This window comes from Panthera uncia, chromosome A2, assembly GCF_023721935.1.
Source record: "Panthera uncia isolate 11264 chromosome A2, Puncia_PCG_1.0, whole genome shotgun sequence".
Lineage (NCBI taxonomy): Eukaryota > Metazoa > Chordata > Mammalia > Carnivora > Felidae > Panthera > Panthera uncia.
In genome coordinates, this window is record NC_064816.1 from 7,373,093 (window position 1) to 7,385,174 (window position 12,082).

General features: G+C 55.4%; 1 protein-coding gene across 5 annotated transcripts in view; it reads left to right on the forward strand.

Annotated features, from left to right (window-relative positions):
* Positions 1-10,211, forward strand: part of ILF3 (interleukin enhancer binding factor 3) — a 31,757-nt gene extending 21,546 nt beyond the window's left edge. For 3 of the 5 annotated variants that reach the window (XM_049642377.1, XM_049642380.1, XM_049642379.1), the window contains 6 exons: positions 66-242; positions 341-494; positions 649-702; positions 4,099-4,464; positions 5,559-5,687; positions 6,307-10,211. In XM_049642377.1, the coding sequence (XP_049498334.1) occupies positions 66-242; positions 341-494; positions 649-702; positions 4,099-4,464; positions 5,559-5,687; positions 6,307-6,443 (1,017 nt within the window). In that variant the 3' untranslated portion in view covers positions 6,444-10,211. The other 2 variants (XM_049642381.1, XM_049642382.1) reach the window with 1 other exon arrangement.
* Positions 10,212-12,082: the final 1,871 nt, after the last annotated feature.

Below are 12,082 nucleotides of genomic sequence, written 5' to 3' on the forward strand. Positions count from 1 at the left end.
GAGAGTCCCCCTGCCGCAGGAGAGGGTGGCGTCGGGCCACACCGACACACATCTGTTCTTCCCAGGTCGAGGTGGATGGACAGAAGTTTCAGGGTGCTGGCTCAAACAAAAAGGTGGCAAAAGCATATGCTGCTCTCGCTGCACTAGAAAAGCTGTTCCCCGATGCCCCTCTTGCCCTGGAAGCCAACAAGAAGAAGAGAGCCCCCGTGCCTGTGAGAGGTGGACCGAAATTTGCTGCTAAGGTAAGCGGTTGCCCCTGTGGTCTCTGGCCGTGGCACGAGCTAACCCGTGGTTGGGGTGTGAGGTGAACGTAACTGGTCTCCGTTCTTTCCCCGTGCAGCCACATAACCCTGGCTTCGGCATGGGAGGCCCCATGCATAATGAAGTGCCCCCGCCCCCCAACCTCCGAGGGCGGGGCAGAGGAGGGAACATCCGAGGTCGAGGGAGAGGGAGAGGATTTGGTGGCGCCAACCATGGAGGCTACATGAACGCCGGTAAGGACTCTCATCCCGCGTCGTCCCCATGGGCCCTGCTTGCTCCTGGGAGTGTGTGGGTCCCCTGGGATCGGGTGACCGGCGGGAGACTCTGGGAGAGGCGGGGGCAGGGCAGCCCCGCCTTCCACCCCGTAACCTGTCTGTTCCTTTCCAGGCGCCGGATATGGCAGCTATGGGTACGGAGGCAGCTCGGCAACGGCAGGCTACAGTAAGTGTGTGTTTCTCTTTGTCTGCGGTTTGGGGGGAAGCTACAGCGGAGCTCCCACGCCGGAGTTAGGACGGGGCGGCCCACCAGCAGCAGCCTCCTTGAGATTTAAGAGCGGCTCGCACCTTTTCCCAGTGATTAGGGCAGACGGTCCTCAAGCCCCTATTCTGCAAGAGTGTAGTGTGTTCTTTAAATGTTAACACATGTATTTGTGTGACTTGAAAATTTCTTAAAAGTCAGAATTTTAAATTTCTCTGCTTTAAGCCATGTGAAACACCAGTCCTGTGATTATGCTTTTCCTGACAGTGCACAGCTCTTGTCTTGAGAAGGAGCCTTCACTGGGGGGTTACAGGAGCAGAGAAATCTAAAACATGAATTTCAAATGTGGCGCTCTGTGCCATTTTTCAAAAGAATTCTAATTTTTTTTCTCTGCTCTGTCTCCCCCTTTTGTAGGTGACTTTTTCACAGACTGCTACGGCTATCATGATTTTGGGTCTTCCTAGAGCATCTAAAAGTATTGCACACAAAATCAACTTTTTACTCCAATTTTCTCGAACTCCAAAACCCAAAGTGTCCGTGCTGTGCCCCTGTGCTTCACTGGGTTTCTCAACCGTGGCTTGTCACCGCAGCTTGTCTGAAACTCTTAGCCTGCAGAATTTAAGACAATGGCAGTTTTTATCGTGATTTGCCTTTGAACTTGGTCATATTGAAGTTCACAATAAGTGGAAAACAATTTTCAGAGAATGCATTTTTGTGCAGAATTGCACAGAATTCTAGAGCCAGCGTTGGTCAGCATCAAGGCAAAAGCCCACCTTTGCTTTTTATGGAAAGCATTACTTTATTTAAGAGACAGATAATAATGCATTTTAATCTACCTTTGTCTTAATTTACAGCAGGTTTTGTATGAATTTTTAACATTTTAACAAATTCCCAAATCTGGTTGATGCCTTTGACAGTAATGAAAACGATTTTATCACATCTGAATCCAGAGCAACTGGCTTTTTTTTTTTCCTTTTTTTTTTTTTTTTTAATCTTGTAAAACGTGGGGAACATCGGGAATTGTACATTGTGCTAAGTTAACCTCTCCCGCCTTTTGTAAATGCTCTGGTGGGTTCTTGTTTGGGAATGCGGTATTTCGTGGCTGGTTTAGTTAGAGGTGAACTCTCAAAGGTATCAAAACTGTGCTTCCATTATTAGTGCAGGAAACAGACAGGCTCTGAGGGAGAGAGAACGTGGAATTTTGCAAGTCCTAATCACAGCTGCAAATGCATGGGATTCTAGAGTTTGTTTTTTGTTTTGTTTTAACGGGGCTTTAAAAAGAATTAAGCAGAAAGACTTAATACGTAGCCCAATTCTCCAGTGAAGAACCGGCCTCAGCAGGGCCTGTGCTGCTGGGTGTGCAGCCATGATGGATTCCAGAAGGTCTGGAATCTTCTGCCCTCTCACCTTAGGGTGCAGGCTGGAGTTTCTGACTTCTCCCTGTGTGCAGAGGCACACGGAGGCAGTGGGATTCTTTGCTGAGACCCCCATTTCCCAGTGGAAGTCCTTCTTGGAAAGGGCATGGTTGGGCTCTGGTCAGCAGGCCTTTGCCGCAAAGCCTGTCTTTGAGTTGACTTGCAAGATTTTGCGTTTCTTCGGCAAAAACTGGTCAAAATGGTTACTATACAATTTGTTCCCAGAGGTTTGAAACATTCAGTGAAACTTTTTAAAACTTTGCATGATGTATTTTTTTTTTAGAAAGTTATTGTTTGAGAATAATGTCTTTTTATACCAGGAAATAGTTATCCTGAAATGACGTTGAAAACTACTCCCCCCCCCCCTTTATTTTTTTTTTTTTTAATCAATACATGTTAAAGTAACAAGTCCTCAGTACTTGGCGTCTTCATTCATTCCTGTGCTTGAGGAGGGACGAGGAGGTGTTCAGTTTAGGCTGTGGGGCAGCCGGGGTGGCGGGGTTCTGAGAGGGAGTCTGAAGAGGACCTCCTGTCCTCCAGCCTCCTGGCCAGGCCTCCGCATGTTTGTTCCCTTGCATCGTGGGCCATGTCCTTCTTGGTGTTTTGGCTTTGTGATGGGGGCGGGTGGAGGGGTGGAGGAGGCCGCCTGAAGAAAACAAACTGATGTCACAGATCAGTTTTATCCAAATTCTTGTTCAAACAATCCAAGACATGGCAGTGTGGGGTGCACATCTCCAGTGGGTGGAAGGCACGTGATGACTCCCAAATTAGAACTCTACCCAAAAGGCGGGGAACCCTTGATGTTAAGTGGGAAGGAAGGCTAGGCTGTGTGGGAGTGTCCCTCCCCCTCCATCTCACCCTGGGCACGGTGCGGGGTGGAGGGGCACCAGGCTGTCTGTAGATGGGCAGCACCGACCAACAAAGGTGTGCCCGCAGGCACCCCTGCCCCGGGAGCCAGGAGCTCCACTGCCCCCACGTGAGCGCTGGGGATTGCCCTGCTGGGCTCGAGAGCCACCCACACGCCCCGGCCTCCCCTTCCTCCCACCGCACTTTAGGCCACCCATCCCCCATCGGCCCACCCGAGTGTCTGGTGGGGGTGGGGTGTGGACATACCTGTCTCGTGGGATCTACACCTGGTGACCAAAGGAGAGTCTTACTGTGACATTCTCAGCTTCAGGGTCTGAGAATGTGGCGGCCTCCCTGCACGCTTGTCAATCCTGCTCGGTCCGCCTGCCCCCGGCAGCTGTGCTGGGAACAAGGAGGGGCCCTCTGGGGGGGGCCGTCTGAGGCTGTAGCTTGAGGCCCAGCCTGGATGTTCTGATCCTGACTTTGTAGCCAGTCTCCTTTCCCCCACGTTTGCACGAGTCACACCAGAGAGACGCCCCAGGTCATTTGGCCAAGTCTCCGTTTGTTCCTCCCAACAACCATGTCAGACTAGTTCTTCCAGGAATGAAACCAGGTTTAGGGGCCTCGTTAAATGTCTGGGGGTCACCCAGGCCTGTGACTGCAGAGCCTCTTCCCAGCACAGCGGGGGGGGAGGTGGGGGTGGCCGGCTGCTTCTCTGGGGCTTTGCTTTTTTCCCTGTCACCGTTGGGGACATCTGGGTAACAGTCGTGAATGTCATCTCGCGCTCGGATCTCATCTCATTGTAATGTTGACATCCGCTGCAAAAGCTGCTGTTGGCGTGCTGTCCTGCCGCTGCTTGGCAAAGATCCATTGTTGTCATCAGCTGATGGGTGAGTGGAGCTGAAGGCTGGACCAGTCCAAACCAGGCTGCTTTAAGGACCGGAGCCACTGCTCCTCGCCTTCCCACCTCCATTCCTCTGCCCTGGCCTGGGCAGTGGGCTTGCGGGTCAGCCTTCAGGACCCACAGCCACGACCTTCCCTGTCTTTCCCCTCCCCCGGCTCCCCCATCCTCTGCCTGACCCGCTGCCTTCCTGTTTAGGTCAGTTCTACAGCAACGGAGGGCATTCTGGGAATGCCGGTGGTGGCGGCGGCGGGGGCGGTGGTGGCTCCTCTGGCTACGGCTCCTACTACCAAGGCGACAACTACAACTCACCAGTGCCCCCGAAACACGCTGGGAAGAAGCAGCCCCACGGGGGCCAGCAGAAGCCCTCGTACGGCTCAGGCTACCAGTCCCACCAAGGCCAGCAGCAGTCCTACAACCAGGGCCAGTACAGCAACTACGGCCCCCCACAGGGAAAGCAGAAGGGCTATAATCATGGACAAGGCAACTACTCCTCCTACTCAAACTCCTACAGCTCCCCCGGGGGCGGGGGCGGATCAGACTACAGCTACGAGAGCAAATTCAGTGAGTTGGCTTCCAGGGCCCCGAGGCCTGGCCGGGGTCCAGGCCAGCGGCGCATCCCGTGGAGTGGCGGAAGCTCAGCATTGCCCTGACCTCTTGCCGAGGGACTGGAAGGAAGCCGGGCGGTGCTGGCTGTCGGGTGGGCTGTAGGGAAACCCTGGAGGCAGGGTTCCCTTGGCCCAGATCCGTGCCTTTCCCTTCCCATCCATCTCCTCCTCCGAAGGCAGGCCTAGCGGAGGCTCCTATGCCAAGGAGGCCTGTGGGTTGAGGCTGGGGCACAAGGGTGGAGTCTGGGTCTGGTCCGGCTGCCGTGAAGTGACCTCCGGGGCTCGGGGGACAGTGTTGTATCAGGCCCCTGAGGGCACGTGAGCTACTTCTCCACTCCACCTCTCCCTCCACCTCATGCACAAACCCAGCAGGCTGCAGCTGCGCTGGCGGCGGAGTAGGAAAGCGTAGATGTGCACTTGTTTCCTGTAAAGGGACGTTGGTCAGCGAGAAGGCCAGGGACCTTAAATGTGTATTTTGAGAGAGCGAGAGAGTGCGCAAGCGGGAGAGGTACAGAGCGAGAATCCCAAGCAGGCTCCATACTGTTAGCGTAGAGCTCCACGTGGGGCTTGATCTCATGAACCATGAGGTCATGACCTGAGTTGAAATCAAGAGTGGGACGCTTAACTGAGTGAGCCTCCCAGGCACCCCCCCAGGGTGGGGCAGGGACTTTAAAGAAGCTGTTCTGTGTGTGGGCGGAGGGCACTGGGTGCCTGGTGACAGGTGGGTGGGAGGAGAAGCTGCTGTGTGCTTCCCGAGGTGGGGGGAAGCTTGGGTTGGAGGAGCGGGTGGGAAGACGGCGTGGAACCGGGCCTCAGAACTTGGTGACCGGGCCGCCCCAGGACACGGGGACCTTGCAGTGCTCCGGCCAGTCCCTAGCACTCCTCAGTTGAACTGACATGTGCCAGATTTAAGCAGCCAGGACGAGGGGGATACGCAAAGGCCCGTGGTCTCAGCCTGGGGCCTGCCCCTTCCGGGGCCACAAGGATCCCAGACCACCCCAGCTGTGTCTTCACCGAGGCCCCTTAACTGCACTGTCTTCTCTCCCCCAGACTACAGTGGTAGTGGAGGCCGGAGCGGCGGGAACAGCTACGGCTCAGGCGGGTCGTCCTACAACCCAGGGTCACACGGGGGCTACGGCGGAGGTTCTGGGGGCGGCTCCTCATACCAAGGCAAACAAGGTGGGCCTGGATCGGCAGGTGGCACAGCACGGCTCGGGGGAGGTCCGGCGGTGAGGGGTATCGTACACCCGGCGTGGGCAGGCGGGCACCGTAGGCAGGGCTGCGGCGGCACGTGCCATCTGGCTTCCGTGTGGGGTGGGGACGGGGACAAGGAGACGGAGACGTGGGCACATGGCTGCGGGCACACCTCCAGCTTCTCGGCTTTTCAGAAGCAGACATCCAGATGCCGCCCCGCTCTTAAGACGCCGGCACCTGTGTGGAAAAACGCTGACAGGGCTGAGGCCCAGTCTGGTGTGTGCCCTCCGGCCAGGGGCTTTGGGCTCGGCCTTGTGTTCAGGCAGCCCCCAGATACAGCTCCCACTGCTGCTGTCCATACGGGCCCACCCGCACCCCTGACAAACCGGGGTCCGTGGGTCCACATCACAGGGTGGTGGTGACGACCAGACCAGACAGCGCAGGAAAGGCAGTGCCTGCACACCCCCTCCCCCCGCCCCGTGGCCTCACCCGCGGACACCACGTGGGCACACGCGGCTCGGGTGTTTGTTGGCCGTGGTCCGGAGCTCTGACTGCGGGGCAAGCCCCGCGCCCCTTGGCTCTAACCCACCCCTCTCTTCCCTAGGAGGCTACTCGTCACAGTCCAACTACAACTCCCCCGGGTCCGGCCAGAATTACAGCGGCCCTCCCAGCTCCTACCAGTCCTCACAGGGCGGCTACGGCAGAAACGCAGACCACAGCATGAACTACCAGTATAGATAAAGCCCCCCGAGGGGTGAAGATTTGTACCTTCTGCACTTCCCCCTCGTCGTAAGATTCAGTTTTATGCATCACAGTTAACATGTCAGCTGGCCCCTCCAGGCCCCCTCGCCCCAACCTGTCCACATTGCTGTGTTGTGCGGTGCAGCTGGTCACTCCCGTGACCCGTCCTGTGACCCTTATTTAGCTGTGTTTGGGACTTCCGTGTCTTCGATGGTTTGTTAGTTGCCATTACAACTTTGTCTGAGTAGAGTTTGAGTTCTTACAGTTAAGTATCCCTCTGTCTATTTACAATTGGTGTTAGCGTTAACTCAGTTTGTCTTTAAATAGCTCCAGAAGGGATACATCATCTGTTAATGCTTTTGTGAAGTGAGTTAAACGAGCTTTCTGTATTTTAATGCTTTAGTGTTTCAGTTTTATAAGTGAAGATTTTATTTTAAAAACCAGTGGGAAAGAGTGGGGTTTTTTTTGTATGTCTGGATCATTCAGGCAGTACATCTGAATTAAGCTGAATGTAGACAAATAAAGAAAAAGAAAACTCTGCGCCCGTCGTAGGCCTGGGTGTCTGACCCACCAGCAGTGTGATGGGCAGGTTCCCCCACTGTTCCCAGCATGGGAATGCGGGGCGGGGGTGGCAGGACAGTCCCTCGTCACCCAAGGGTCCAGTTCCAGGCCTCTCGATGCCTTCACTCCAAGGTTGGCCAGGGCCAGCAACCCGGTAACACGGGATCTTGTTTTGTCAGTGTCCCGGGGGGCTCCAGGTGGTCTGCAGAGTGGCCTACGCTCCTGTTAGGGGTTTGCTCCCACAAGTCAGCATGCTTGCTTTCTTGCCCCGCGAATTCTGGCGTAGCTTTAAGTACAGTTTCATGTCACTGTGGAGTGGAACCTACGTAGGTTTGGTACGTGTAACCCAACTTGCAAAAGGCCAGTTGAATCTGGCTAAAGCACCCCAAGATCTGGGAAGCCCAGCCTGGAACCTTCTCTGTCTGGATGGTGTGGTTTTGTGTCCCCAACAGCTGCAGCCTCGTGGTGCTGCCCCCCGCCCAGAGGTTCCGAGTGTGCAGTCGGGGTTCTTTCTAGCCACCCAGCCCTGTTCTGACGGGTTTCCCTGGAGTGGTGCAGTGGTGCGTCTCAATCACAGGCAGTTTTGCATTGGGGGATGTTTGTCACCTAGTGGGCGGGGGCCAAGGATGCTACTGACCACTCGGCTTAAGTGTCAGCCACGTGGAGGTGGAGAAACCTGCCCTGAGAGCAGCCCTTCCCCACTCTGGCCCTGCCCCAGGGGGTGGGCGGGGGCGGCGCTGTCCTTGCCTTTGCCCAGGCTTCGACTCTGTCTGGGAAGAGCCTCTCCAGTGAGTCTGGGCTGCACGTCTGCAGGGACCCTTCTCCTCTTCCCATCTCTCTGCTATCCCTCAGACCAGGCATCGTTCGAATTCTGAACTGCAGGCAGTCCTTGGCCTCCTGTGCTTGATGAACCATAACCCTGGGGAGAAGAGCAAACCATTCTCGATTCAGAACTCCTCAGCTGAGGCAGAAAATCCAGTGTGCCTTCAAAGGATGAAGATTCGCCTTGGAGAGGTGGAAGAAAGGTGTTGTGCACTTAAAAAAAATATGGGAAGAATTTGGCCTTCTGCTGGAGCAGAGGAGGACCCAGATACCAGTGGTCCATCGTGGGGAGAGGGAGGGATGGTGTGATGCCCACCCAAGAGGCAGTCCACAGTGCAAGCACCAAGGTGGCCTGCAGTACACTGGATGTGTGTGTGCATGTGCACTAATAGAGACGAGAGACAGGCCTTAGGGATGGGTCCCAACCCAGACTTCGATGGGATATGATATGTCCATGACCCATCTCTCCTGGACACCTCCAGGGGCTGGGAAAAGGAGATCATTGGGACCCTGTGTTGAAATGAGAAGATCCAGGCTGTGGGTGGGGCCTGCACCACTCCGGAACCCACGGGGAAGAATGTCCCCCCGCCCCACCTCCAGATGCCTTCAAGCTATGGGCCTGTATTCTCAGCTCAGGTTTCCTCGCCATCAGTTTCCCAAGCAGTGACCACCACCACGTTGAAGTTTCTGAATGTAGACCCTTCACAAGGGTAAGAATCTCGAAGGCATTGGAGAAAACTCCCAGGCCACCTTGATGTGGAGACCTCAGGGAGCTGTTACTTGGTGCCATGTTCTTCTTGTGAAAAACGTCAGATCTCCAGGTTGCTGGTCGCTGAGGGATGCTGGTCTGAGTCCCTGGGCCTGGCCTGAGTGCTCCCAAAGCCAGGACAAGTGTTACTGATCTGAGAGACTTTCGTTGCCAAGAAGAAAGCAGTATCTGAGAAGCAGGATCTTTCCTTGTTTCATCTAGCTTCTGGTGACTTCTGGGCATTCCTTGGCTTGTGACTGCATTCCTCCAGTCTCTGCCTCCACCTTCACATGACCTCCCTGAGAGCCTCTTAGGTCTCAGATCTCCTTCTTATAAGGACACCAATCATTGGATTTCAGGTCCACCCTAATCGTGGGTGAGCACATCCCAAGATCTTTCACATTCATAGGTATTGGCACTTAGGAGTTGGACGTATGTTTTTGGGAGAACAATATTCAACAGCCTGCAAAAGCGTTGGGTGAAGACTTCATCCCATGCTGCTAGAACAGCCCTGGGAGTTTGTTGACCACAGCCAGGATCGCCACGGTCAGCATGGCCAGTGCCTGTCCTGAAGCGACAGCTCATGAGCACACGTGCCTTGGCATCCCAACTGCTTGGGGACTTCATTGGTGCTAATGGCACTGTGGTGCAGCCGACCAGGAACAGTATCTCAGCCCTCAGGACTGCCACCCCAGGGAGCTGGGTTCAGGAAGGTGTGGCTGACACCATGAGCATGGAGAAGACCTGGGTGCTGGCCTGTCACCCATTGAAAGCTGATCGAATCCTTTCCAGCCTGCTGCCCTCCAAGCCCAGGAAGCCAGACTGGAGGAGGTTCTCAGATGCTTCTCTGGGTCCTCCTCAGCCAGGGACACGGTAGGCAACAGAGAGATGCTTCGGTCCGCATGCTGCCAGAGAGGATGGTGACACGCGTCTTTCAGTCACCAGTGGAGGTCACCAGGAGCATCAGCAGGAAGAGCCAGTGGGCCCACAAGCTTAGCAAGTTGATCAGGATAGGGTTATTTGGTGGATAGACCATGAGTGTCAGGGACCTGGGACTGGACATCACCCCAGAGGGCTCAGGATGCTTTTGGAGGGAGGAAAGGAGAAAGACCTCTACTGAGGGAACAGCTGGCCGTGTGTGGTGGGCTGAGGTGACGTCACGGGGCAGAGCTTTGCAGGGATTTTCAGATGATCCCACGGGGAGGTGTGGGGTGGTTGAGACCTAGGACCAAAGGGGCCCTCTAAGCAGTAGTGGGGCACATCCAGTATTTCCACCTTTCTGCATTGAGCAGAATCACTAGGGTCCTGGTTGTCCCTCTGGAGTGGGGTCCAGTCTCACCTGGAAGTCAACACCCAGCTGCCTCCACTCTGGCAGGGAAACATGCACTGTTCCTCTGACCACTGACCATTCTTGTGTGGTCAGCATGGCCTGTTCCGCCCCTAGGGACTGGCCTGGTCCAGCTGGGCTCAGCCTCAGGACTCAGTCAGTCTCCAGGTGTGAGCCCGCCCCACACTGTCTGTGCCCTTTGCAGGCCTCTTCTGAGACTTCTGGACACAATCTTGGGCCACCCACCAGCAAGCCTTGGCCTGGATGCTCATTCTAACTCATCCCAGAATAAACAAACTTCATGTGTTCATTGTTGCATTCACTGCACATGTATTTATTGGGTATTGCTTATGTATGGGTCCGGTAATGGGTGCTGAGAATATAGCAGAGTTGCTTGGCTATCAGTCCTTTGCAAGGTGCTGGGAATATGAACCTGGACCCTGCTCTCCTGTGGCTCCTGGTACCAAGAGGGCCCTGTCCTAGCTGGTGCAGGGAGTGCTGGGAAAGACCTGTGTTTTGAGACAGGACAGTTAAATGGAACCAGGTATGTTAGGGCGGGTGAGCACAGTTTATGCCATGCAGAGGAACACCGTGCTCAGAAGTTCAGCTGGGTGGTGAGAGAGGACTTCAGAGAGCTGAAGTCAGGTGAGCGAAGCATTCTTGTTGCAAGGTGGGAAGTGTGGGGTTGCAAGATGGAGATGTCAACGGGGGGCAACCAGTACAAGGCCTCGACAGCCAAGCAGTGGAATTCAGACCTTTATCCTGAGGGCAGTGGGGAACCATGCATGGAAAGATTCTGAGCTGGGAAGAACCCAGGCTCAGTCATGCTTCAGAACAGCCCTTTGTTGGGCAAAGAACAGGTGTGTGGGAGAGGTGAGAATGGAGGTCAGGTAACCAGCAAAGAGGCTTGATTGAATTCTGGGACGTCGGGGCTGAGGTTCAGGGTGGTTTAGGTGATAGAGTCTATTGGACTAGGTGAGGAAAGCTCTCTAGACCCGCAAGGGGTAATGACTGCAAGTTCCAGACAGAGCAGACTGGCCCAGAGAGAGGCATTGCGTTGCCTCGGGCCACAGGAAGTCGAGGGTCCCTACTCTGTTACCGTTACTGGGAGACAAACAGAAAAGTCTAAGGTGCCACCATGGAAGTCGTTCTCTGGGGGTCGTACGTCCTGGACCCATGCCCTTCCCAGCATTTCCCAAGAAGCTGGCAGCTAAACTTAGCCTACTTGGCACCGGGCTGTCGCAGTGAGAATGTCCTGGAAAAATAGCCATCATCCCTGGCTGGATAAACCAGAGAAAACAAACTCTGTCCTCCTAGGACAACCACCAACACCAGGCTCCAAGTAGCCTATTTCAACGACAGAGGTATTCAACCCCCCCTTACTCCTCTTTCCAGAGGCTCTGCATTCCCCACTCTGTGCCCCACAATCTCACGACTCCTGCTCTTCAGGGTCCCAAGACTTAAGTAACCACTGTTTGAGGTTTTGGGGGGGGCGTGTTTTAAGAAGCCTTCACGCCTTCTGCGGAGCCAAAGTTGGGGCTTGAACCCACTAGCCTGAGATCCAGACCTGAGGTGAGATCAAGAGTAGGGCGCTTAACCGACTTGAGCCACCGAGGCGCTCCTCAGTACCAGCTTCTTAAGGCCAACTACCTAATTCCCGTTTTTGGAGGCTCCCCTGGGCAGCTGTGGCGATCCCAGGAAAGGGGAAGTTAGATCTGCTGAGAACCCCCGCCAGCCAGGTCTCGAACCTGGGCAAGGGGCGCAGAAGCCGGCCCACTCTGGCCCCCGCGAGCACGTCCTTTACCAAACCGCTTATTTGCCCTTAGGTCCGCCGGGTGCACACCGCTCGCCCCTCTTATGCCCATTCAATAGGCCCCGTTTGGAACAAAAAGTATTATACAGTCTGCAGTCACCGCCCTAAGACACCGCGCCCTTGTGAGGGAGACCGCAAAACTTCCAATTGGACGCTGTTGCAGGCTCGGCCCATGACTACGCCCCAGAGGTGTCTCCCGCCGGGCGCTCGCAGCTAGAGACTGGAAAAAGGACGCTTTCCCAAAGCTCCGCCCTGAGCGCCCGCCGTAGCTTCCCTGGTATCCCGGCAACGCGCGTGGCGCTGTCCAGCGTTCTGAAGCCGCGCTCCCAGCGCCTCTCAAATAGTGGCGGCCTTCTGGCGCCCCCCAG